The sequence below is a fragment of the Dendrobates tinctorius genome, unplaced genomic scaffold, assembly GCF_039654945.1.
Source record: "Dendrobates tinctorius isolate UK_male_01 unplaced genomic scaffold, ASM3965494v1 ptg000165l, whole genome shotgun sequence".
NCBI lineage: Eukaryota > Metazoa > Chordata > Amphibia > Anura > Dendrobatidae > Dendrobates > Dendrobates tinctorius.
In genome coordinates, this window is record NW_027361832.1 from 18,787,812 (window position 1) to 18,815,621 (window position 27,810).

Here is a 27,810-nt window from a genome sequence, read left to right on the forward strand (position 1 = left end):
ATCCTTGATGACATTCAGCCATTGTCTGCTCAGGGACCTCTCCTGGACGAGGTGGAGGAAGAAGAGGAGGAGGAGGAGGATGATGGGGATGATTACTTAGGGGAGGAGGATGCATCTCGTGGGGCAAGTGAAAATGTTGGCGTGGCAAGGTCTGGTACAGGGTTTGTGCGTGACTGGAGGGATGTGGATTTGCCAGAAAGTGCTCCTCCACCTAGCACTCGCAGTGCATCATTGACACCGGGAACATTGGCCCACATGTCAGATTATGCCTTGCGGATCCTAAAAAGGGACCCCCGCATTGCCAAAATGATGAACGATGACGACTACTGGTTGGCCAGCATCCTGGATCCACGCTATAAAGGCAAATTACAAAACACCATGCCACAGGAGAACCTTGACCTAATATTGGCTAATAAACAAGCAACTCTGGTAAATCGGTTGCTTGAGGCATTCCCAGCACACAGCAGCGGTGATGGTTCTCACACGAGCCGTACGGGCCGGGGGCAGCTTGGCAGAGGAGTTCGTGGTGCACACAGCAGAAGTGGCGTTGGAGACAGGGGTTTCATGACAATGTTGTGGACTGATTTTTCAAATACCGCTCACACAACTGGTAATACTGCATCGATGGAAAGTGACAGGAGACAGCAGTTGTCAACTATGGTTACAAACTACTTTTCCTCCCATATCGATGTTCTCCCACACAGGTCATTCCCCTTTGACTATTGGGCCGCTAAACTGGACACCTGGCCTGAATTGGCCCAATATGCCTTACAGGAGCTCGCTTGCCCAGCTGCAAGTGTGCTATCGGAAAGAGTCTTCAGTGCAGCTGGATTAATCCTGACAGAAAAAAGGACCCGTCTGTCAACCCAAAATGTGGATGATCTAACCTTCATTAAAATGAACCATGCATGGGTTTCCAAGGATTTTGTCCCACCTTCCCCTGATGACACATAGGGTGATAGAAAAATGGCTTGCTTTGGTCCACCTCTTCCTGGTACTTCACCTATTTCGCCTTTTGCATCAGCTGAATGTCCAACATCAACATATGCCACTTTCTAAAACTCCCTAACTGTGCTGCCTCCCCCCCCATGGCCGGGGTCACCACCTAGCGCACGACACCGTGCGAGTGCCGTTGCCCTGGACAGGTGGGTAGGCCGACTCTTGGGCGCGGGCACTGGCACAGGGTCCCTCATAGTGCAATCAAGTGTCTCTGACGGTGGTGGTGCACACCCGCCGTCAGACACACCGCTGTACTATGAGGGGCCCAGTGCCAGTACCGACGCCCACGAGTCGGCCCCCCTTGCTTGGGCAGGGCCCCAGCATTTGCAATCTTTACCTCTCCCTGCTCCTCCGCTGTGTAATCTGGGCCGTCAAATCCATACTGTGCCTGACACCGTCTGAGCCTGCCTCCTGAGACATATATTTTGAATGTGTACGCTATCCATACATGTTATCCGGGGATACGGTACCCTTTCTAACCTTTGTGCAATCACGTGCAATCCATACTGTGCCTGACACCGTCTGAGCCTGCCTCCTGAGACATATATTTTGAATGTGTACGCTATCCATACATGTTATCCAGGGATACGGTACCCTTTCTAACCTTTGTTCAATCACGTGCAATCCATACTGGGCCTGACACCGTCTGAGCCTGCCTCCTGAGACATATATTTTGAATGTGTACGCTATCCATACATGTTATCCAGGGATACGGTACCCTTTCTAACCTTTGTGCAATCACGTGCAATCCATACTGGGCGTGAGAACGGCTGGCGAGCTGTTAAGCAAGCTACAGCACCTGTCCAGACAAGTACAGGGATTCCCTAGCGAGGAGACTTATTTGATTGTTTTCAATGTTGGGACAGCAATTTTTGGGGAGCACTATACTCTGGAGAATGATAGATGGGGCCCACCATACACTGGAACATTCCAAAGGTGGACATCAGACACTGGAGCAGCATTTACAGGGCCCATTATACACTAGAGCATTAGAAATGGGGCCCATTATGTTTGGAGCATTATTTGGGCCCATAAGACAGTGGAGCTTCATCCATGGGGACCAACATATACTGTAGCATTATGTGGAGCTCATCATATACTGTTTCAAACATTATATGGGACCAATGATTCTGTATGGAGAAATAGATGGGCCTCGTCATGAGATGTAAAAAGTGAGGTATTTTTCATTGTACTATACCGCTATTTATCTGCCGTATCGGAGCATGATGAGTTGTGGTATGTGTTAAAGGGGCGCTCTTTCGCCCAGGGCACATGAAAACCTGCAGCCAGCCCTCCCCCCCCCCACAACTTTAGCCAAATAACCCCCATTTGTCAGTGCGTAACTTGTATTATGAAGTTAATTAAGGTTGACAAGCTTAAGTAAGAAGAATTGATGCTTTTGGCATTCAAATGGGCACTGTAGGTGTGTTTCCTGTCCTCCTCTCACTGCCGACTTTTATTCCCCATTGACTTACATTGGGTTTCGTGTTTCGGGACGACCCCGACTTTTCCCTATAATCGGACGATCTTGCTCGACCCGACTTTTGGAAAAGTTGGGTTTCACGAAACGAAACGCGACCCTAAAAAACCAAAAGTCGCTCAACTCTAGTATCAACTAAATACCCTGTGTTTGTTATCGTCTTTTACTAGCAATTGCTGCTTACTGTTACATATATTTTACAACAGAGTATTCATGCACGTTTGCATTGTCTTTGAGTCCTACTATTCTTGAGCTGTGTCTCCACTCTTCCACCCTCGCTTCTTAACAGTGTTTTTCCTATACTGTGTATAGGGAAATAGCTATTAATTGAGGTCGGTAAGGGCAGTAGCTCCCGCCATAAATACTTAGGGCTCCCTAGTGTGCAGAGTTAATGGGGAGGACCCTCAGCTCACAATCCGTGAAAGAGAAAAACAAGGATTTTATCGAAGCTACCACACACAATGCAGTAAGTAATACATTGCTATGTATAAGGACTTAGTAACAAGTTGTATTCTGTCCTCAGATGGGAAAGCATAAAAATGGGTTCCAGATTCCCTTTACCAAGTGCCTATAAATAAAATTCTACACAAAAATGGTAAATCAGGATAAATTAAGCATTTTTTTACCTCAAGAATTGGGCACATTATTTCTTCTGTCGTTCCTCCAAGAGCTTTGCAGAAGTTGTAGAAAGCCTCTAGATATGACTGATAGAGAAAACAAACATAATCAATAAGGTATAAGGAATGTTTCATATAATATCATAAAACAGTATTTTGTGGTTTTATTTGACCATCCACCATTTTGTAAGTAATCTCATCATTTATAGCTGTTCCAAGGCTATCAATCTAACTTATCATGATATTACAATGTCTTATTTGTTGCTTACCCTTGGTCAGATGGGACTCTTTGCAAATATTCCATTAATGTCCTATGCTAACCTCGGGAATCTCACTAACTGGCAGAATGAACGGGCAGCAGCACTCATTCACTGGAATAGGCTAGGCCCCTAAGGCATTTTGACCGCCTGTGTTATAAGATGCCGTATTTACTTTTTCAGATCCAGAAAACTTTTTTACATGACATAGTGACACGTCAGAAGCTTAGCTTGGGAAGATCTGAATGCCAAGACGCTCACCAGTCACTGAGACAAGGGGAGAAGCCCTAAGTTGAACACTGAGCCAGTACGCCGGTGTTGGGCTCTGTCCTCCTCAATGGTGGGGTCAGGCTTATAAATAGTACATGAGCTTCTGCGCACTGCTCGAAACAGCCCGGGAGGCAATGTGTTCAGTTTAGTACTTCTGCTCCTTCATTTCAGAAAATAGTACGGGTTTCTGTATCTTGTACCCATCTGATCAAAACTTAAGAAATATTATTATGGTATGTCAAAAGGTCACTGAAATTGGAAGTACACAATAATCCCTTCTTGACGTTGGACGTACACTCCATACTCCACATACGGCATGTGCCATATGTGTTATAGAGCTCCTCTAACACTAGTGTCTGAAACTAACCCCTGTTGGTGGCAATTAACCAGTTAACCGCAGCTATCAATGTCAGAAAACTTTTGCCTGATGAGACATCCCTTTAAGTGCCTTTTTCCTACCCCATGCACACCGTGATCACAATGAGCTGATGGTTTAATGTGGCAACCGGTGACCTGCTTATGGATCCCAACATTGCCATCTTTGTACTCATATGAAGCCCAGCCTGTGGCTGGGCTTCATTGTCAATCATGATTTTTCACTATATACTACAATATTATCGCATGCTCTGTTCCACTAAGTGACAGTATTCAAAAAAAGTTTTTAAAAATATTACAAAACAAAAAACATAAAAGTTTGTATCGCCCCCGCTTTTCCGATTAGCAAAATAATAAAAGCAAACATATATAATATTGCCACATCTGTAAAACAGTTTGATGGCAAAAAATCTAAAATGAATGCAGTAAATGGCGTAAACAAAAAAAATTGAAACGCGAGAATACCCTTTATTAGATACCTCACCCCCTTCCTGTGATAAAAGCCCTTTCAAAACATTGCATGTACTAGAAATTGGGGTAATAACCAAACTGTCAACTCCTCAAGGGAAAAACAAGCCCTCGAGGGGAAAATAAAAAAGTTAAGGATCTCAGAAAAATAATTTTTTTAATCAGTAAAATATACAAAAAAAATTATTTGGTGTGACTAATTGTATTGACCTGAAAAATCATATAGCCAGGTCATTTGTACCGCACCATGAATGCTCTAAGAATAAAACCCAAACAACATTTCTAGAATTGCATTTTTTTCACCATTCCCCCTCATTTGGATTTTTTTTTTTAAAACTACAGCTCATCTTGTAGAAAACAAGCCCTGATACGACTATGTCTACGGAAAAAATAAAAAAGTTGACATGGCTCTCGGAAGAAGGGGAGGGAAAAAAAAAAAGCACAACAATGTAAAAGTACAGACTTGAATGTTAAACATGCCTCAGCCAGGTATGAAATTAGTGTCTAGCTGTCCATGTCCAGTAGACCGTACCTTGTACAGTTTGTTTCGCATAATTTCAATATTCATCTCATCCATATCATTTTCTGACAGGCAATCTTGGAAAAAGTCAGCTAGAAATGGAAAAACAGAACTTTACAATGCTGCTATTCCTGGGATGAGCAATGATAAGACTTTAGGAATCATCTACAAACAAGTAATTTCCAAACAGGAGTGGAAGTCCAAAGAGATATCATCATGGATGTTCCCTTATCGAAGTCACATTCAGGAGGGTAAAGCCCCCTTCACACATAGGGATATCGCTAAAGCGTCACCGATTTTGATAGAATGCTGATCTATGTTTGTCTTACAGACCTAATACAGTCAGATAATAAAATGTGGCCTTATTATAGCATCTGAGGAGCATAAGGAATATATTTGATTACCATTTCTAGACAATGAAAATTTTGATGAATTGTCAGTGTCAAAACGTCAGTGCTTAGGTGAGCATCTTATTGGAGGGCACTTTTTTCCCCATTCAGAAGGCTGCTGGAACACATCAGGATCCATGCCTCATTGGAGATATGAAGCTCATGTTCATATATTGGTATACTTTTGTTTAGAAAGTTCTTATGCCTCTTTTTTGTGTGCTATCTTACTAGCAGAGGCATTTGTGTTGTGTGTGGTTCGACCACTCAGAACCCACTGATCACAAGAATGGGGCACCTTTATTCTACAGTAGTGTACATCATTGACTGCCTCCCCATTCATTTTCTATCGGACAGGTTCCTACACTGAGTATGTCACCGACAACACACGTTTGCCCAGTTAGTGCTAGGCACCTTATAATATCCTGATGTTGTGTCATCATGATGAGACTCACCCGAGGCCTACTCAGAAGAGGAAGCTCAAGTGTAGCGTTATGGAATACAAACTCTACTGGAGGGAACCAGCAGAGGACAGAGTGGGGAGCTGGAGCAGGAAGACAGGTGAGTATACCATTTTTTTTCTTTTCTAACCATTTTGCTTGACATAGTCTGGGTATTGAGAAAGTCTGTAATCCGTATACGGTATATTAGTAAGTGCCACAAAATCATGTCCCAAACACAAGCTCCTATTTCTGTCATCAGGTGCCTCTGTATTCATTCTGGCGGCACTGGTGATAGAGGAGATGTTGGAACCAAAGGCTCTGGATGGCGTAGGCTATGTCCAGCCGCTAAGGTTATGGTGGCTGGGAACTACAGTGCTGTCCAGTCTGACAGTGTGGGTGTGTGCTGTCCTGCTTGAGTTATCAACTCCTTGCTTCAGCCAATTGGAAAGCACCACACCCTACTAACGCTTTCAGCTTACGTCTGGAAGCTGCCAGATGTACCTTTGTGCTCCTCTGGTTAAGGTCTGTGTTCTCTGTTCTCAAAGAGCAGTATAGTGTTTGTGTTCCATGTTTTGACCTCAGCTTCTTTACCGAAGCTTCTCCTACCATGACTAAAGGTGCTTGATGCACCAGAATGCATCAGTGTTGTGTTTTTTATTGCTCTAAGCCAATATGGAAGTTATTTGGAATTTTAGTATGTACCAATAAATAAGATTTTTATGTCCATGGAGCTGTATCTCTCCTCTTTGCTTCCATGCAATAAATTCAACATTGAATGTCACCTGCTTAACCCAGCAGGAATTACGTTGTTGCCTCAAAAAATGGTATACACCTGCGAGCTTTTCAGGATTAAGCACTGTGGTAGACAGACAATTAGTTCTAATATTCACAGATTCTATAATAGGAGAGTCTGTACCAGAGGACTGGCGCATAGCAAATGTGGCAAAATTCAAAAAAGGGGGTAAAAAGTGAGCTTGGAAATGAAAGGTTGGAAAGTTTAACCTCTACTGTGGGCAAAATCTTTGAAGGTTTTCTAATAGATTCTATTTTTGGAGTGTCTCACTAAAAATAACCTCATGACCCAAAATCAATACAAAGGATCGGTCCTGAAACTAATCTAAAATGCTTCTATAAGAACGTAAGTTCAAGACCGAACGAAGATAAGGGCGTGAATGTCCTCTATCTGGACTTCTCAATGGCATTCAATATGGTGCCACATAAAAGTTTGATACCAAAAATGAGAATGATTGGACAATAATCAGGATAGCAACTGGTTACATGATAGGAAACAGATGGAGCACACTCTGAGTAGATCACAGCTAACAAGAGGTAGCGCAGGGGTCAGTATTGGGCCTTCTTTTTTTAACGTCCGGTACCTTCCCTTCTGCTTTTAAACATGCCACAATCACGTCTATCCTTAAAAAGCCAACCCTCGACCCAACCGCTATGTCCAGTGTTGTGAGTTCATTTTCCCCTTCATTACTGAGGCCCGAGGAACTCCCTCTTCTGGTAAAGAAAGGTAGTGAGCCTGATTATCAAACACCTGAGGCTGATGATGATGACTGGCTGAGTGGAGTTACTGACTGGATATAAGGCTGCCGACGCCCTTCTGCCCTGCGGGTGATTTCTCTGTGGGATCCTTGGAGACCAGTCTGAATTCCTGCTCCTCTAAAGCTAAGTTTGCTGCTCGGCCTTTTGCATTGTTGCTTTGACTTTGTTTTGCTTGGTTTTTCTGGATTTCTGCCATTCCCTGCTGGGGTGTGCTGAATTCCTTTAGCTCTGTCTTCTGAAAATACCTGAGTGCTGATTTAGTTTTTGAAGCCTAGCTGCTTCAGGGCCTTTTTCATGTCAGCTTGTAGGCTTATGTCTTTGATAGGGTTTTGGCAGATTGCAGACAGCAGCCTTCCTGTCCTTTCCTATCTAGGTAGTTTTGGGCCCCGTCTTTGCTCAGTCTATCTTTCTGTCTGTGTTAGTGTATTCATCTTGCTTCACCGTCATTATATGTTGGGGGCTGCCTATTGCTTTGGGGTCTGCTCTGGGGCAATTTAGATTTCCCCTTTCTTTCTTTCTTTAGGCCTATTTAATTCTCCGGCTGTGATCGAGGGGTCTAGGGCATCGTAGGAACCCCCCACGGCTACTGCTAGTTGTGTTGATAGGTTCAGGGGTCTGCAATCTGATAGTTGCCAACTTCTCTGGTTTTCTGGACTTAGCTTGTATTTCTGTTTTTGCCTCCTACGGTGACTCATTCATAACAGAATCACCCGCCATACCGCAGATCCTAGGGTACTCTATAGCAGGAAAGAATTGTTAAAAAAAAAAAAAAAAAAATGTATATTTTTTCCTCTATATCTCTGAGGCCGTAGGGGGAATTTTTTTTTTCTCTCAATGGAGATAAAGCAATTATCTGATCGTGTGGAGCAGCTCGCTGCGGAAGTGCGGGGAATTTCCACCTACCTTGCTCATTCACATGCTGCTGAACCAAAGATTCCTACACCTGATGTATTTTTTGGGGATCGGTCTAAATTTTTGAATTTCAAAAATAATTGTAAATTATTTTTTGCCTTGAAGCCTAACTCGTCAGGGAGCTCCGCGCAGCAGGTTAAAATTGTCATCTCTTTGCTGCGTGGCGATCCCCAGGATTGGGCGTTTTCTTTGAAACCAGATGATCCTATTCTGACTAATGTGAACGCATTTTTTCAGGCCTTGGGGTTGTTGTATGACGAACCTAATACCATTGATCAGGCTGAAAAGACCCTGCTGGCATTGAACCAGGGTCGTGATTCTGCAGAATTGTACTGTCAAAAATTCCGAAAGTGGGCAGTACTTACTACCTGGAATGATAATGCCTTGGCTGCTCTCTTTCGGAAGGGGTTGTCAGAAGCCGTAAAAGATACTATGGTGGGATTTCCTGTTCCCTCTGGTCTTGACGATTCTATGTCATTAGCCATTCAGGTTGATCGGCGTTTGCGCGAACGCAAAGCTGCACGAGAGGTGTTGCCATCTGTTGAACAAATGTCTGAACCTATGCAATGCAATGTTTTTTCCAGAGAGCAGCGTCAGGAGTTCAGAAGGCGTAATAAGTTGTGTTTTTTCTGTGGAGATGCCTCGCATATTATTTCTGTCTGTCCTAAACGAGAGAAACGCTTTGCACACACGTTTTCTGTTGGGGGTGTTCAACCTAAGTTTCTTCTGGCTATTACTCTGATCTGCTCCCTGTCCACAATTTCCGCCAAGGCTTTTGTGGATTCGGGAGCAGCCCTAAACCTAATGGATTTGGATTTTGCTAAACGTTGTGGATTTCCGATGACACCTCTGCAGACGCCTATCCCTTTGAGGGGGATTGATGCTACTCCTTTGGCTAAAAATAAACCTCAGTTTTGGACCCAGGTGGTAATGCGGGTCGCCCCAGACCATCAAGAAAATTGCAGATTTTTGGTGTTGCATAATCTGCATGATACTATTGTTCTGGGGTTTCCCTGATTACAAATTCATAATCCAGTTTTGGATTGGAAATCTGTGTCTGTGGTGAGTTGGGGTTGTCGGTGTGCCTTTAGTGAGGCTCCGGTGTTTTCCACCTCTCCTCAGTCGCATGATGTTCCTGATTATTTGGCGGACTTTTATGATGTATTTAGTGAGAATGAGTCTGCGTCTCTGCCTCCTCATAGGAGTTATGACTGTGCAATTGAACTGAGCCCGGGGTGTAAATTTCCCAAGGGTCGGCTCTTCAATTTATCTGTACCCGAGCATGAGGCTATGCGATCCTATATTAAGGAGGCGTTGGAGAAGGGTCATATTAGACCATCCTCGTCACCCTTAGGTGCCTTTTTTTTTGTAGCCAAAAAGGATGGATCATTAAGACCTTGTATTGATTATCGTGCCCTCAACAAAATTACTGTTAAATATCAGTATCCGTTACCCCTGATTTCTGATCTATTCTCCAGAGTTAAAGGTGCTTGCTGGTTTACCAAGAATGACCTCAGGGGGGCGTATAATCTTATTCGCATTAAGCATGGGGATGAATGGAAGACGGCGTTTAATACTCCGGAGGGACATTTTGAGTACCTGGTGATGCCTTTTGGGCTCACTAATGCCCCTTCTGTCTTCCAGTGCTTCATGAACTACATTTTCCGGGACTTTATGGATAAATTTTTGATTATCTATCTGGATGATATTTTGATCTTCTCCAAGGATTGGGATTCTCATGTGGAACATATTTGGACTGTGTTCCGGATCTTGAGGGAGAATTCCCTGTATGTCAAAGGATCTAAATGCCTTTTTGGAGTACAGAGGATTTCTTTTTTGGGATTTATTTTGTCCCCGTCAACTATTGAAATGGACCCAGCCAAGGTACAGGCCATTTACGATTGGGTTCAGCCCACTTCTTTGAAGGCCCTCCAGAAGTTTTTGGGTTTTGCTAATTTTTATCGGAAATTTATAGCAAAATTTTCTAGTATTGCCAAGCCATTGACTGATTTGACTAAGAAGGGTGCTGATGTGTTAAATTGGTCTCCGGAGGCTGTTTCTTCCTTTCAGGAGCTGAAGTGAAGATTCACCTCCGCCCCGGTTTTGCGGCAACCTGATGTCTCACTTCCATTCCAGGTAGAGGTGGATGCTTCTGAGATTGGTGCAGGAGCTGTTTTGTCCCAAAAGGATCCTGTAACATCTAAAATGAATCCCTGTGCTTTCTTTTCCCGAAAGTTCTCTCCATCTGAACGTAACTATGATGTGGGGAATCGGGAACTGTTGGCCATGAAATGGGCATTTGAGGAGTGGAGACATTGGTTGGAGGGAGCTAAGCATCAAGTCGTGGTCCTCACTGACCACAAGAATTTGATTTACCTAGAGTCGGCTAAGCGCTTGAACCCTAGACAGGCTAGATGGGCCTTGTTTTTTACACGTTTTGATTTTGTGGTTTCTTTTCTTCCTGGAACGAAGAATGTCAAGGCAGACGCCCTCTCTAGGAGCTTCTTTGCTGATTCTCCTGTGGTGACCAAGCCTGCTACCATCTTAGGCGAAGGGGTAGTTCTTTCTGCCATCTCGCCCGATTTGAGACGTGCTCTGGAAGAGTTCCAGGAGGACAAACCTGAGCGTTGTCCCAGTGGAAAGTTGTATGTTCCTGACCAGTGGAAAAAGAGAGTGATGTCTGAAGTTCATTGCTCTGCTTTGGCTGGTCATCCAGGTATTTTTGGTATTAGAGATCTGGTGAGTCGTTTTTTTTGGTGGCCCTCCTTGTCTCGTGATGCCAGGAATTTTGTGCAGTCCTGTGGGACGTGCTCCCGGTCTAAATCGTGTTCTCGCTCTAGTGGGTTGTTGATGCCTTTGCCTGTCCCCAAGAGGCCATGGACCCATATTTCAATGGATTTCATCTCTGATATGCCTGTCTCTCAAAGGATGACTGTCATTTGGATGATTTGTGATAGGTTCTCTAAGATGGTTCATCTTGTACCACTCCCTAAGTTGCCGTCTTCCTCTGAGTTGGTGCCCCTGTTTTTACAACAGGTGGTTCGTTTGCACGGGATTCCTGAGAACATTGTATCTGACAGAGGAGTCCAGTTTGTGTCTAGATTTTGGAGAACTTTCTGTTCCAGGCTGGGAATTCAGTTGTCCTTCTCCTCTGCTTTTCACCCTCAGACCAATGGGCAGACAGAGAGAACAAACCAGACCTTGGAGTCATATTTGAGATGTTTTATTTCTGCTGATCAGGATGATTGGGTTCCATTTTTGCCCTTGGCCGAATTTGCTTTAAATAATAGAGCTAGTTCTGCCACTTTGATGTCACCTTTTTTTTGTAACTTTAGGTTTCATCCTCGATTTTCTTCAGGGCAGGTGGAGCCCTCTGCCTGCCCAGGTGTTGACACTGTGGTGGAGAGAATGCACCAGATCTGGGACCAAGTGGTGGATAAGTTATCTCTCTCCCAGGAAAAGGCCCAGCGGTTTTCCAACCGACATAGGACCATTGGTCCCCAGTTAAAATTGGTGATATGGTGTGGTTATCATTAAAAAATATTGCTATGAAGGTGGCTTCTCCTAAGTTTAAGCCTAGATTTATTGGACCTTACAAGATTGTGGAGATTATTAATCCGGTCTCTTTTCGTTTGGCTCTTCCTGTCACATTTAAAATCCATAATGTGTTCCATTAATCTTTGTTGAAGAGGTTTGTTGAACCTGTTGTTCCGGGGTTGGCACCTCCAGACCCTGTATTGGTTGAAGGTAACATGGAATATGAGGTAGAGAAAGTACTGGATTCCCGTCTGGCTAGACGGAGACTCCAGTATTTGGTTAAGTGGAAGGGTTATGGTCAGGAGGATAATTCCTGGGTCTCTGCCTCTGATATTCATGCCAAAAGATTGGTGCGTGCCTTTCATCGGGCTCACCCTGATCGCCCTGGTGGCGTAGTTGAGGGTTCGGTGACCCCTCCTCAAGGGGGAGGTACTGTTGTGAGTTCATTTTCCCCTTCATTACTGAGGCCCGAGGAACTCCCTCTTCTGGTAAAGAAAGGTAGTGAGCCTGATTATCAAACACCTGAGGCTGATGATGATGACTGGCTGAGTGGAGTTACTGACTGGATATAAGGCTGCTGACGCCCTTCTGCCCTGCGGGTGATTTCTCTGTGGGATCCTTGGAAACTAGTCTGAATTCCTGCTCCTCTAAAGCTAAGTTTGCTGCTCGGCCTTTTGCATTGTTGCTTTGACTTTGTTTTGCTTGGTTTTTCTGGATTTCTGCCATTCCCTGCTGGGGTGTGCTGAATTCCTTTAGCTCTGTCTTCTGAAAATACCTGAGTGCTGATTTAGTTTTTGAAGCCTAGCTGCTTCAGGGCCTTGTTCATGTCAGCTTGTTGGCTTATGTCTTTGATAGGGTTTTGATGAATCCAAAGGGAGTTTGTAGCTATATTCCGCGCTGCCGCTTTAGACAAATTCCAGGAGAATGCTGTATGATTGCAGTGGTTTTATTCTACGCGTTTCAGGGGTCTCATGCCCCCTTCATCAGGAAATACCACAAATACATACAGGTATCACAGACATAAATAGGTTTGTAAGGATGCTGGATTTCAAAAAAATGAGCGCCAACAAGTCAGATGATGCAGTGTCAAAGTTCAATGACACCACATGGTTAACAGTTAACCTAAGATATATTACAAAAGAATACGTATTTTAAAAGATTTTTTGATTAAATTTTCGTTTACAAAACAGATAATAAAGTCAAATTTACGATTTAAACAAAAAAAAAAAAAAAAGGGGAAGGGGGGAGTTTATTCCTGTTTAGAGGTGGATACCTTACAAGTGGACTATCGTATGGAAACAGCAAACCGCTTTTTTTTCATTGAAAGCATTGCAATCTTAATACAAAAAGGGGAAAAAAGTAAAAACATAATTTTAATTCATTACCAATAAAAAATATATAATTTTAGTTAAATTCTAAAAAATTAAATATAAAATTATTTTTTAGTATAGAGGAAATGGGTTAAAAAATAATAAAGGATGCTAAAAGCAGCAACACACGAGAAGCTGCACAGCAGCCAGCGCTGCTCAGAATGAGAACGCAAACAGCATGGATTCATTACTTCACTAATACAAAGATCATGGGCAAATTTTAGATATAACATGAAGCACATAAAAAAGGGGGTTAATATCAGATGCAGCAACACACAGGACGCTGTGCAGGAGCCAACTACTGCTCAAAGAAAAAACGCAGGATAAAGCGGCAGAGTGAATGGGTGGCTTCATTAATAGATAAGATCGCAGGCAGCTTTAGTGTTCACCCCCTGACACATAAGTCTTTTCACTGTGAAGGAGTGGCAGTAACATTCTTGCACTGTTCACTAATCTCTATGACTAGGCAATATATGCATGGGAGCTGAGTTAAAGGAGAAATAAGATACTATTATCAGCCGGGGTCATTCTTTCATGTCAGACTAGTAGAATTAGTAGCGCTTACCCGGGCTTAATTAAAGAAGAAAAAAAAAAAAAAAAAAAAACTCTTCAAAAAATTCTTCAAAATGCAACTAACAGAGATAATGTTTAAGACAGAGGTATGAAAGTGATTGCTCCCAAGGGCAAAAGGAGCTAAACCTGATAGGAGGCTATACAGGATTTTCATATATATAACACTCTTTTAGAGCTAAAGCACAAGCAATATTTAAGCAAATACATAAATAATTTCTTTTTTTTTTTTTTTTTTTTTTCATTAGACCAAGGAGGCACAGTATTGTAAAATTAATTATAAATATAAAATTGCAATTAGGTATTGCATTAAGTGCAAACAAATCTATAAAAAAATATATTAAAAACCACAAGGCGGGGACTGCATAACTAGGTTGACATTATAAACAAGGGAAACTGACACAAATAGTGCAAATAAAATTTTAAATTTAAATAGAACAAAGAGAAATTATCGCAAAAGAACTCAGAAGCCATCTATACACATGAGGGTTTTTTTTTTTTTCCCTTTAAGGTTGCAGAGCATGTGAATATAGATATAAACAAAAATTCCACTGTCTAGGTAAAAACCTCAGTTATTTCATTTAGACCCTGTGGAATTTTATATTTATAATTAATTTTACAATACTGTGCCTCCTTGGTCTAATGAAAAAAAAAAAAAAGAAATTATTTATGTATTTTTTTTTTTTTTTTTTTTTCTTCTTTAATTAAGCCCGGGTAAGCGCTACTAATTCTACTAGTCTGACATGAAAGAATGACCCCGGCTGATAATAGTATCTTATTTCTCCTTTAACTCAGCTCCCATGCATATATTGCCTAGTCATAGAGATTAGTGAACAGTGCAAGAATGTTACTGCCACTCCTTCACAGTAAAAAGACTTATGTGTCAGGGGGTGAACACTAAAGCTGCCTGCGATCTTATCTATTAATGAAGCCACCCATTCACTCTGCCGCTTTATCCTGCGTTTTTTCTTTGAGCAGTAGTTGGCTCCTGCACAGCGTCCTGTGTGTTGCTGCATCTGATATTAACCCCCTTTTTTATGTGCTTCATGTTATATCTAAAATTTGCCCATGATCTTTGTATTAGTGAAGTAATGAATCCATGCTGTTTGCGTTCTCATTCTGAGCAGCGCTGGCTGCTGTGCAGCTTCTCGTGTGTTGCTGCTTTTAGCATCCTTTATTATTTTTTAACCCATTTCCTCTATACTAAAAAATAATTTTATATTTAATTTTTTAGAATTTAACTAAAATTATATATTTTTTATTGGTAATGAATTAAAATTATGTTTTTACTTTTTTCCCCTTTTTGTATTAAGATTGCAATGCTTTCAATGAAAAAAAAGCGGTTTGCTGTTTCCATACGATAGTCCACTTGTAAGGTATCCACCTCTAAACAGGAATAAACTCCCCCCTTCCCCTTTTTTTTTTTTTTTTTTGGTCTTTTTTTTTTTGTTTAAATCGTAAATTTGACTTTATTATCTGTTTTGTAAACGAAAATTTAATCAAAAAATCTTTTAAAATACGTATTCTTTTGTAATATATCTTAGGTTAACTGTTAACCATGTGGTGTCATTGAACTTTGACACTGCATCATCTGACTTGTTGGCGCTCATTTTTTTGAAATCCAGCATCCTTACAAACCTATTTATGTCTGTGATACCTGTATGTATTTGTGGTATTTCCTGATGAAGGGGGCATGAGACCCCTGAAACGCGTAGAATAAAACCACTGCAATCATACAGCATTCTCCTGGAATTTGTCTAAAGCGGCAGCGCGGAATATAGCTACAAACTCCCTTTGGATTCATCATTTCTTTGGTCACTGAAGACCTGTGGATCTGCAGCAGCCGCTACCTACACGCTCTTATCTCATCCTAACCAGGTGAGCATATTTCATGATATACTGTCTTTTGTAACGTGGATAAGACCCTATTGCGCTTTTTTGTCTCCCCCTTTTTTTGCAATATTTGATAGGGTTTTGGCAGATTGCAGACAGCAGCCTTCCTGTCCTTTCCTATCTAGGTAGTTTTGGGCCCCGTCTTTGCTCAGTCTATCTTTCTGTCTGTGTTAGTGTTTTCATCTTGCTTCACCGTCATTATATGTTGGGGGCTGCCTATTGCTTTGGGGTCTGCTCTGGGGCAGTTTAGATTTCCCCTTTCTTTCTTTCTTTCTTTCTTTAGGCCTATTTAATTCTCCGGCTGTGATCGAGGGGTCTAGGGCATCGTAGGAACCCCCCACGGCTACTGCTAGTTGTGTTGATAGGTTCAGGGGTCTGCAATCTGATAGTTGCCAACTTCTCTGGTTTTCTGGACTTAGCTTGTATTTCTGTTTTTGCCTCCTACGGTGACTCATTCATAACAGTCCAGCTATCACCCAATATCACTGCTCCCATTCGCTTCCAAACTCCTGGAGCTGCACGTCCATGCTGAACTTTCCTCCCACCTCTCATCTAACTTGCTCTTTGACAATCTATAATCTGGTTTCAGCCCCATCACTCCACTGAGACAGCCCTGACCAAAATTACTAATGACCTACTTACAGCCAAAGCAAACGGACAATACTCTATACTCCTGCTTCTAGACCTGTCCTTTGCATTCCACACAGTTGACCACTGCCCCCCACTACAGATCCTCGCCTCCTTTGGTATCAAAGACCTCGCCCTATACTGGATCTCCTCATACCTTTCAATCCGCACATTCAGAGTCTCCCACTCCCACACTACCTCCTCATCCCACCCTCTCTCTGTTGGAGACCCCCAAGGCTCTGTTCTAGGACCGTTACTCTTCTCAATTTATACCCTTGGCCTGGATCAACTCATAAAGTCCCATGGATTCCAGTACAACCTTTATGCTGACGACACTCAGATCTACCTCTCTGGCCCAGACATCACCTCTCTGCTGTCCAGAATCACGGAGTGTCTATCAGCCTTATCCTCCTTCTTCTCCTCTCGCTTCCTCAAGCTCAATGTGGACAAATCTGAACTCATCATCTTTCCGCCATCTCACAGATCTTCCTTACCTGACCTATCTACCACAACCACACATCCAAGCTCTTTCCACCTCCTGTCGCCTCAGCTCAAAAATATTTCCAGAATCCGTCCTTTCCTCAACCCTCAATTTACTAAAATGCTTGTGCACACCCTCATCATCTCCCGCCTCAACTACTGCAACATCCTTTTCTGTGGTCTCGCTGCTAACACCCTTGCACCTCTCCAGTCCATCCTTAACTCTGCTGCCCGACTAATTCATCTCTCTCCTCGCTACTCCTCCGCTTCTCCCCTCTGCAAATCTCTTCACTGGCTTCCATTCCCTCAGTGTATCCAGTTCAAATTACTAATACTGACCTACAAGGCCATCTACAACCTGTCTCCCCCATATGCCTCTGAACTTATCTCCCAATATCTTCCCTCACGTAATCTCCGGTCATCCCAAGACCTCCTTCTCTCCTCCACACTTATTCGCTCCTCACCCAACCACCTCCAAGACGTCTCCCGAATAGCCCCATCCTCTGGAATTCTTTGCCCCAGCATGTCCGACTATCAACCACATTCGGATCCTTCAGACGGAACCTGAAAACTCACCTCTTCAAGAAAGCCTACAACCTGCAATGACCCTGCTGCCTCCTCACCACTACCGGAGATATCACCTCAACCAACACCGGAACTGCTGCAACCCACCAACCTACTGTCTCCTTCCCCACCATCCTGTAGCATGGAAGCCTGAAAGGGCAGGGTCCTCTCTCCCCTCTGTATCAGTCTGTGATTGTTAGTTTGTTTACTGTAAGTGATATCTGTAATTTGTATGTAACCCCTTCTCATGTACAGCACCATGGAATCAATGGTGCTATAGAAATAAATAATAATAATAATAATAATTAATGATGTTGTAAGAGGGCATACAGAGCAAAATGTCAATATATGCGGATGATACTAAAGTCTGCAAAGTACTCAGCACAGGAGAATATTTTAACATTACAGTGGAATTTACTGTATATAAGCTGGAGGCTTGAAATTGGGAAATGGTAATTGCAGTTTAATGAACTGTAGATAAATGTAAGATCATGCATGTGGACTGAGGATATAAAATGTACATTTAATTGCTAAATCTAAAATTCTATGTAAAACTTTCACTGAAAGAAGACTTTGGTGTATGGGTGGAGAGCAAACTATAATTTAGTGACCAGTGCCGGGCAGCTGCTGCCAAGGCAAATAAAATCATTAGCTGCATTAAAACGACATAGGTGCCCACAACAAGAATATAATTTTCCCTAGTCACTAGTCAGGCTATACTGCTTACATTTTTGGGCTCTCTAGTGTATAAGAAAGATATAGCTTACCTACAGTGGGTGCAGAGACGAGGGACCAGGGGTATTAAGGGAATGGGTGTACTGCAGTACCAAAATAGGTTATCAAATTTGTAATTTAGTATGGAAAAAAGAAGGCTTAGAGGCGATCTTATAGCAATGTACAAATATATGAAAGGACAGTAGAGAGATCTTTTTAATGATCTTTTTACAACTAGGTCAGCAATGGGGACCCGGAAGCATCTTTTATGTCTAGAGGAACGAAGGTTTAATTATAATCACAGACAGCGATTCTTTACTGTGAAAGTAATGAGACTATGGATTCTTTATTATATGAGATTATGGAAGTCTCTCTTGCAAGATGTTTTAATGGTTAATTCACTAATAAAATGTACAAGGAGGTCCTGGATGCCTTTTTTGATAAACATATTACAGGTTATGGGTACTGATTTCTGCGATGGTGCAATGATACAGGTAACTAGTTTGCTGTTTGTGGAGTCGGGAAAGAATTTTTCTCCTAAAATGCATCAAATGGCAAATTGGGATTTTTGCCTTCTGGATCAACCTGTTAGATCATGGGTTGAATTTGATGGCCTAACATCTACTTTCAACTTAAAACCAGGTCTAGCTTATCCTGTTTCTGCTCTCTTCCCAAAATCTTTATATGAGAGACCCGGAAACCAGATTTTCAAAAAATTCTAAAATATTACATGCGTCTGCAATCAATATGTTAAAATAGTTTTTTTTTTTGCAGAGTAGTATATATTCTAAACTAGGTAATAAGTTGCACAAACCAAGAGGAGTGTCCACAATGATCGCATTGAATAGGTCCGCAGGAGTCTGGGCAATGTTGACTGCTTCCATCTGGTCGAAGCTGCCCAGGGGATGACACTTAGGAACCAGTTCAGAAATAGGTCTCTGATGTAAAGTTCCTGTGATGAGTAGGATGATGTTATCAATCATGTAGCTGTACCTGCAGGTAATAATGAGAAAAGGTCAATGTTCATCAGAGCCGAACCTATTTACCTTGTGTCATCTTGTCTATGATATTCCTATATTACAACATAGCCCATAGAATTTGCTTATGCTTTTCAGACATCAAGGGTCATTAACCCAAGGAAAGTTTCCCTCGACACACAACAATACATACATTTATATTCCATTACATGAAATTTCTTGACTTTTGGAGTGTATAGCAACTCAGTTTTGCCTTTTCCATTTCTGTAGGTTAAGAATTCTGCACATTTGAACCTATAAATGTATCACAAATCCCGTTTCTGGCACCAATTTCCTCTCTGCCGCGCAATCATGGATTCACATGGCTGCTGGGGGTCTAAAGTTTTGCATTGTGTAGTACAAATGATCAAAGTATTTTCATTTCATATCATCTAGGGAGACTAGAAAATAAAGCGAAAAGTTAAAAAAAAAAATAAAAAAAAAGATTAACAATAAACATAAAAGAAAACTCCAAGGAAAACATAAATGTTAAAATTACTCCCTATTTTTTCAGCTACAAGTAAATGAAAAAAAAAAGCCAAAAGTAAGCCATTATAGAGCTCCTATGATAGAAAAATAAAACATATTCTATACATCCATAGTAATCATACTCATCTGAGGGATTGTGTTGGCAGATAAGTTTCACTGCACAATGAATTCCGTAAAAAAAATGCAAAAAGTTCAAAAAGCGATGGCTTTGCTTGCTTTCGCCATTTCACCCCACTTGGAATATTTTTTAACCATTTTTCAGTACATTATATGATAAAATGAATATTGTCTTTCAAAACTACAACTCGTCTCACAAAAAAAAAGCCCTTATGTGGCTATGTCAATGGAAAAACTTAAAAGTTATGGCTCTTATGAAAAGAGGAGGAAAAATGTAAATCCAAGCATATTAATTGGCTGAAGCATTAAAGACTGGAGTTAAAAAACAAGGCACATACATGTTAGGCCACCAAACATCTATTAGAGGCTTAAGAATTAGGTAGAACCATTGGGGGTGAATGATGGAGGCCCAAGGGCATCTGACACACATGCTTTCACTATAATCGGATCCTGCTTAAATGGAATCTGTCACCAAGTTTTTACTACCCCATTTGGCCTGCATGCAGTCATTTTGATGCAATCACTATTTTCTCTGCTGCAGATCTCCCAGTTCTCTCTGTATAACCCCGGCCACACCACTGATTGGTAACTTTCTGTGTACACTGTGCATAGGCAGAAAGCTGATAATCACTGGGGGGCGGGACGGAGTAATTCAGAGCTTATGAATATGAGGACTATATGACAGCAGGTTTATTAGTCCTCTAGTGATAAAATCACTGTTTTATCAGCAGAAAATTATCAAAACTACAGCATGCGGCCCAGTAAGGCCTCTTTCACACATCCGGCGTTGCAAATCCGGTATGGTGCGGTGAAAAGAAGGAGAGCCGGATGCGGCTGGGAACGCAGGGATCGGCGCCGGATGCTGTAAAGAAGGCACCGGTGAGGAGTGGGGGGAGAGAGCGCTCCAGGCATGCGCACACGGTCAAATGGTGCATGCGGCGGCCGGATCAGGTGTAAGCGTGATCCGGCGGCCGGAATGTGCCATAGAGTAACATTGTCCCGCAGAGCCGGGAGGGCCGCATCCGGCCATGTCCAGCTTTTTGCGCCGGACAAAAAAACGCTGCAGCATGCGTCCTGTCCGGCCGCCGGACGGGAGAATTCTGCCGGATCCGGTAAAAACCGGAACAAACGGAAGCACATGCGGCGCAATCTGGCGCATGTGCTTCTCAATGACAAAAAACGCATCCGGCGTTAAACAAAAAAAGGATCCGTTTTTTTACACACATGCCGGATTGTGCCTGATGGCACAAACCGGATGTGTGAAAGTAGCCTTAGTGACACATGACTGGAATCAGGGTCTATGTCCCCCTACATTATGCTGCTTTCAGTTAAGGTTGCAAAAACCTGGTGACAGATTCCCTTTCATGTAATTAGTAAACTACTGAAATATATACTTTTAAGACTATTTGGATCTACTACGTGTGGAGACATGGGGATGGGTGGGAGGCGGGTGCCCCGGTCCCCTAGCCGGAACGGTGTCGACCAGGAATTGTCCCGCTGAACGCCCGCCCTCCCTTTCCCTGTGCACACGCTGCGGATTCTGCTGCGGATCCGCAGCACATTTGGTCCTGCGGATCCGCAGCAGTTTCTGCTGCGGAGTACAGTACCATTATTCCCTATGGGAATTAAAAACCGCTGTGCGGACGGTCCGGAATTTTCCGAGCGGATTTTGCTGCGGTTTCAAATCCGCAGAAAGAATTGCATGTCAATTCTTTCTGCAGATTCTGCAGCAGTTTACCGTCTTCTGCATTGTGGAGATGATAAACCGCAGGGCAAAACCGCAAGCTAATCCACAGATAAACCGCAGGTCTTTTGACCTGCGGATTTATCTGCGGATTTTGCAAAATCCGCGCGGATGAATCCGCAGCAGATTCCGCAGCGTGTGCACACAGCCTAAATATGGGCATAACGCTACTCGGACAACACAGGGTGAGGGTAAAACAGTGTGGTAATAGTTTATTGAACCACTAAACAGCAGATGACAATCCATTCAGGTACAACACCAATTGATCTGAGGGAACAACCTAGCTTCTCCGAACATCTCCATGGAGCCAGGTGACCAGCGAGCCCCAATCCACGGTTCAGCAATTGTCAGTGGAGCGATCTGTATTCTTCCAACCGGGGCCGAGGTCCACTAGGTTTTTTGCTGTAGAATAATAGATCCGAGTCCCTCGTGATGGAGCCATGATGAATTGGCAGCAGTCCTTTAGGATCCGCCTGGATGTTTGGATGTCTTGGCAGAATCTCTAGCTGTCTCTCTCTGTCTATATAGAGGCATAGCACCTCCTTTTATGTTTAACCAGTGTCCTTCAGTCCGGCATCACAGATAAGGGGAAGAATGGTGACATCCAAATCGCATTGTTTGATTATATAATCTATTTGCATACATTTTCCTCCTCTGTTTTAAAAAAATCAATAAACTATCTGGGCTACCCAATGCATAATTAGCATATCACTAGTCATCAAGGATAGGAGCACACTATGTCATATCAAATATCAGCTTACAAGTCAATATTACAGGCCAGATAATATTATCAATAGTGTCTCCACACTACTTACGTGATAAAATCTAGAAATGTTGCAAGTGGTTCAAAAGCGTGGTTTCTGAAGTAGTGGAATTCAATCATCAGCTTTTCTTTCAGCTTTTCATCCACTGTAGATACTGTCAGTTGTCCAGTTTCATTTGCCAAGAAGTTTCCATAGTCTGTGGACTGTAAATGCAGCTTCAGGTCTAAAATAGTAGAATACAGAGATAAGTGAGATGTCACAGGCCAGAAAATAGCATACTAATACTGAGAAAAACACCAAAGATTTACTGGGTGGGAGTAATAGTTCGCTGGTAAAGTCTATTATTTGTGACATTCTTTTATAATATGTAGACAATTACTACCAAGCTCCATTAATCTGATTTTTTGTAAATATGGAATTCAGGTTTACTATGCTTCATATATTTTTTTGTGTTTTTCTTTCCGATTAATTACATAACGCCAGCATATTACACGGCACTGTACAGAGATTGCAACCATTCCCATGACTGTCGAAGTTGACTATCTAATTTCTTTACCAAAAACATACACATACAATGGCATGTAAAAATCTGGGCACCCCTGGTCAATATTATTGTTAATGTGAACAGTTAAGCAAGTTGAAGATGAAATAATTTCTAAAAGGCCTAAAGTTAAAGATGACACATTTCCTTTGTACTGAATTTTAGGCAAAAGCAAAAATGGTAATTTTTTTTTCATTTTAAATATTGCAAAAAGGAAAATAGGCCAATGCACAAGTTTGGGCACCCTTGGAGACTTGAAGACAACAAAGTGTTTTCAAGTTGTCCTTTCTACACTTTGAAATGTAATTAAGAAATGTTAGTTAACTGGAACAGTGGAGGTCAAGATAAGGTCTGGAAGACCAAGCTAAATTTTAGCGAGAGCTGCTTGTAAGATTGCTAGAGAGGCCAATCAGAAGCCGTGCTTGACTGCAAAAAACCTTTAGAAAGATTTCGCAGACTCTGGAGTTGTGGTACACTGCTCCACTGTTCAGAGACACTTGCACAAATATGGCCTTCATAGAAGAGCCATCAAAAGAAAATCTCTCCTGCGTCCTCACTATAACATTCAGCATCAGAAATATACCAAAGAACATCTAAACAAGCCTGATGTGGGTCGCCCTCCCAGGACTGGCGGGGTACTCGGTACCGGGCCAGATGAGCTTCAATGGGAGATGTCACGGCAGCTGGGACCCGGCCCGTGGCCCTGGGCGAACATTGTAAAAGGGGAATGTTCAGTGCGCTTATGATGATTGAATGAGTCGTGACGCCACCTGTGGTGTTCGGCAATGGAGATGTTAAGCCGACGCTGCAGACAGATCCTCTGGGACAGATGGTGTGGTGCAGCAATGATGTTATAGCCCTCCACAGGTAGGGCTGTAGTCCCAGGGCAGAGTAGGTGAAGTGACACGTAGAGGGTGTAGTGTCAGGCGCAGGGGATGTAGCAGTGCCGGGCAGATTGACGCAGGAATAATTGGAGGACACCAGGGCATGTAGTTCCAAAGCTTTACTCACAGTCTGTTGTGGTACAAGGACCCGCATCTGTGCCGTGTCCTCCGGGTCAAGAGCTCAGCCAACTTCCAGGCAAGATGAAGTACTCCTTTCCAACACTCCGCCAACATGTGCCTTTTCTGAACGTCTCCCTTATTGCGCCTTTAGTGAAGTACTCACAGTATTGAGTTACACTGGAGTTCCTCCTGTCAGATGTTCCTATGAACTCTACTTGTACGACAGACAGCTGTAGCCTGCGTCGGGGACTCCTTACTACCTAGTCCTGGCTCACTCACGTTGCTGTTGTGCCCCCAAGTCTTGTGTGGGAATAAAGTGGTGACAACTTCTATTCCTCCGGTGTCTGCTGCAGGACCATTAGTATCCATACACCCTCGGGGACCGGACCCCAGCCTTGCGCTTAGAACTTGGGAAGGGTTCTCCTCTAACATTAATCCTTAGTTCTCTTCTTCTCCTCACGTTCCATACTAATCCTTTTCCTTCTTATGGAGAGTCAGGCTTTCTTTCAATGTTCCTTTCCCGTGCCAGCGGAACCAGGTCACTGAGGTTGGCTGCAGCACTTCCTTCATCCATCCCACTCCGGGGAACTTCTACTGACTGACTGACCCAATCCTACACTCTTCCCGCTCTTTTAGTGCAAACTAAACTCCACCCGCCTCCCAGCACGCTTCGTGTTCCAAGCAGGGAGCCACCAAAGGGTGCTTTGCTACACTACTATGTTGTGTGGAATGCAGGTGTTGGAGCATGGTCAGGTGTCTCCACCTTACCTGGATGGTGGGGTACCACACCTCAGGAGGAGGTGCAGTACCTCTGTGGCGACTGAACCCTCAGGGGCTCCACAGATGCATTTTGGAAACAAGTCCTCTTGACCGATGAGGTTGAAACAAAACTGTTTTGTTACACTGATTAAAGGTATGGGTGGAGAAAAAACAAGCACTTAAAAGAACATCTCGCCAAGCATTAAGCACGGGGGTGGATCAATCATGTTTTAGGGTTGTGTTGCAGCCAATGGCACAGGGAACATTTTGCAAGTAGAGAGAAGAATGGATTCAATGAAATGTCAATAAATTCTTGATGCAAACATAGCATAAAAAAAATCGGACATATCTGTTTTCTTTTTTTTGTGAACAGTTGATTTCCAAAAAGACCACAGACATGTGAGCAGTCCCATAGACGGTATAGGGTATGTGTTCTTTCTGTGAAAAACACATAAATGTGTAAATCAGGCCCAAGATAACCTGGATTAAAGAATGAAGCCTCAAACTAGGTATACAAAATATAAAGCATTTGGACAGAGGTTTGATTCAAAAAATATAACAGAATGGAAAACTAAAAAGGTGATAATATCAATAAAATGATCAGTGTGGTTTGTCCTGATGAGGAAGTGTGTTACTCTGAAACGTGTTGACTATAAAGCTGCATCCTTGGGTAACTAATTTCTGTTCATCTTCGATCTTCTGGCAACGTAGGTATAAACCCCTTTTATTTACAGCCTTTGGTGTTCTATTAGAACTTAAAGCTAACCATAAAACAAACAGTGAACAGAAAGGGGTTGTGTACTACTAGGACCACGCCTTCCTAAAATAAATGTTTTGCCCCAATAAAATAATAAAGCCTATACTCCCCACCCATGCCGGTGCCGTTCCCACGGGGTCGGCACTCGTTCTCCCCGGGGCTGTGATGTGGTGTTTTAACACGTGACGCCAGCGCCCAGTCAGCACTGGCGTCACTGTTTCCACCTTCTTATGAACGAAACATGAAGAGGAAGCCAGGGCTGCAGCTCATCATGGACTTCCTCTTCATGTTCAGTTTGTACAAAGGCGGAGACAGTGACATCAGCGCTGATTGGGCACCAGGCGTCACGTGTCATTCCATCGCATCACAGCCCCGGGACCCTGAATGCCGACACTGCTGGAACAAAGTTGGCACGGAAGGCGAGTAAAAGCGTTATTATTTTATCGGGGCCGACCATTCAGTTTAAGAAGGGGTTGTCCTAGTAGTGGATAACCACTTAAGTTTTAGTTTTCTAACTTTGGAAGTTAATCCATATCCTCAAGATAGAAGATAGCATCCAGATCTTTGGGGGTACTACCGTTAGGATCCCCACTGATCCCAAGAAACGGGGCTCTGAAGAGCTCTGTGTGAATGGAGTGGTGGTCGATCACGCCACTCCATTCATTCTAAACGAAGCGAGCTCCGAAGACAAGCTGAGCGCAGCACTCGGCATTCTCTGACGGTCCCATTAAGAATGAATGGACTGGCAGCCAGCGCACACGATCAACAAACCGCTCCTTTCACACAGTGCTCTTCAGAACCTCAGTTCTCGGTATTGGTTGGGGCCCCAGTGGTCAGACCCCAGCAATCGAGAAGTTATCTCCTATCCCATGGATAAAAGGGATATCTTCTAATCTTGAGAATATCTCTTTAAGAATTAAGGAGACCAGTGCTATAATTTCCAGTTAATGAATGTTTCATGAAAGACATCTTTACTAATCTTAGTGACCACATGACAGGGACTATGAGTTATTGACTCATTTGTTTCTTGAACCTGGAAATTAACGCTCGGAGATCTCGTTCCCAGTTGTTTGGTTGACTTATTCCCAGTGATCGCTTTAGGCTATAAATACTACAGAACATAGACAATTATCACCGGAAATATTTATTATTTTTCCCAGACTTAACCTTAGTCATAAAAAGAACACCTTAAGACACTTTTTTTAAACGTAAAGGAAAAAACTGCTAAGCTAAATACTGAATTTCTGTAGAGTTTAAAGAAGCACTCCTCCTCCCATCAAAGTTTTAATCCTCTTGATGTATTGCAATCATCATATTATATAGCACTGTGAACTTACAATTGCTCATTTTGTCTTTCTACCCAGATAATTCTTCTTTTTTCTCTGCTCTGTGCAGAAACATGAAGTCTCTTCTCCCTGCATTTATCATTCCCCTCATCTCCTGACTCAGCTGCTCCCTCTACCCCTGCCTGGTACTTTTGCAGTGACTTATGACTCATACAGGGAAAATTGACCTCCTGTTTCTACATAGAGCTTAGAAGGATTCAGCTAGTCAGTTTCTAATCACATGATGCCATTGACCTAACGGAGAAGCAAACAATTATTCTGGGTAGAAGGTAAAATGAGCAATTGTAAGTACACAGTGGTATATAATATGATGACTGCAATATACAATGGGGGAAAAAGTTTTTAGCCAGCCACTAATTGTGCAAGTTCTCCGACTTAAAAAGATGAGAGAGGCCTGTAATTGACATCATAGGTAGACCTTTACAACTATGAGAGTCAAAATGAGAAAACAAATCCAGACAATCATCTTCTCTGATTTGGCAAGATTTAGTTTGCAAAATATGGTGAAAAATAAGTATTTGGTCACCTAAAAACATGCAAGATTTCTGGCTCTCACAGACCTGTAACTTCTTCTTTAAGAGGCTCCTCTGTCCTCCACTCATTACCTGTAGTAATGGCACCTGTTTGAACTTGTTATCAGTATAAAAGACACCTGTCCACAACATGAAACAGTCACACTTTTTAAGTGGAAGAACTTGCACAATTGGTGGCTTACTAAATACTTTTTTCCCCCTCTGTATTAAGGGGATAAAAGCTTTTTATGGGAGGAGGAGTGCTTCTTTAATATTTATTAAATATGTATTCCTCATTCTGAAAAAAACAGTTTGAGAGAATGAAGGGATTATTGAAGGACTGTATGGATCAATGGCAGTTTACATTGTGAGATTCAGCAGGCAGTCTTAAAATAGTAGAAATAAAAGTATATTTTTGTATTACCCTTCAACGGGAAAACATTTTTATTCATCTTGTTGCTGTCAATTATTTTGCGCTGCCGCATTAAGTGACATAAAATCGAAGAACTGTCTAAAACACCAACTTCTATTAGCCAGATAAGAGAGCCACCAACAAAGAGAAGCAGGCCTCGACGTGACTGAAATGGCCAACTTTTCATTTAGTTGGCCAGCTCGTGATACTACAATGCTCCTGTAGAGGCGCTATAGGAAAATATAAGGTCAGAACTTATCTTGCAATATGAGCTGTTCTAAGAATTTCAAAAACAACGCAAAGATTTCCAAGCTTT

General features: G+C 42.6%; 1 protein-coding gene across 1 annotated transcript in view; it reads right to left on the reverse strand.

The window, feature by feature from the left end:
* Positions 1-27,810, reverse strand: part of ATP6V0D2 (ATPase H+ transporting V0 subunit d2) — a 66,959-nt gene that overhangs the window by 9,722 nt on the left and 29,427 nt on the right. The window contains exons 2-5 of the mRNA XM_073550549.1: positions 22,215-22,386; positions 18,848-19,026; positions 4,999-5,078; positions 3,106-3,183 (exon numbers count right to left, since the gene is read on the reverse strand). Coding sequence (XP_073406650.1) covers positions 3,106-3,183; positions 4,999-5,078; positions 18,848-19,026; positions 22,215-22,386 — 509 coding nt within the window. The remainder of the gene's footprint in view (positions 1-3,105; positions 3,184-4,998; positions 5,079-18,847; positions 19,027-22,214; positions 22,387-27,810) is intronic.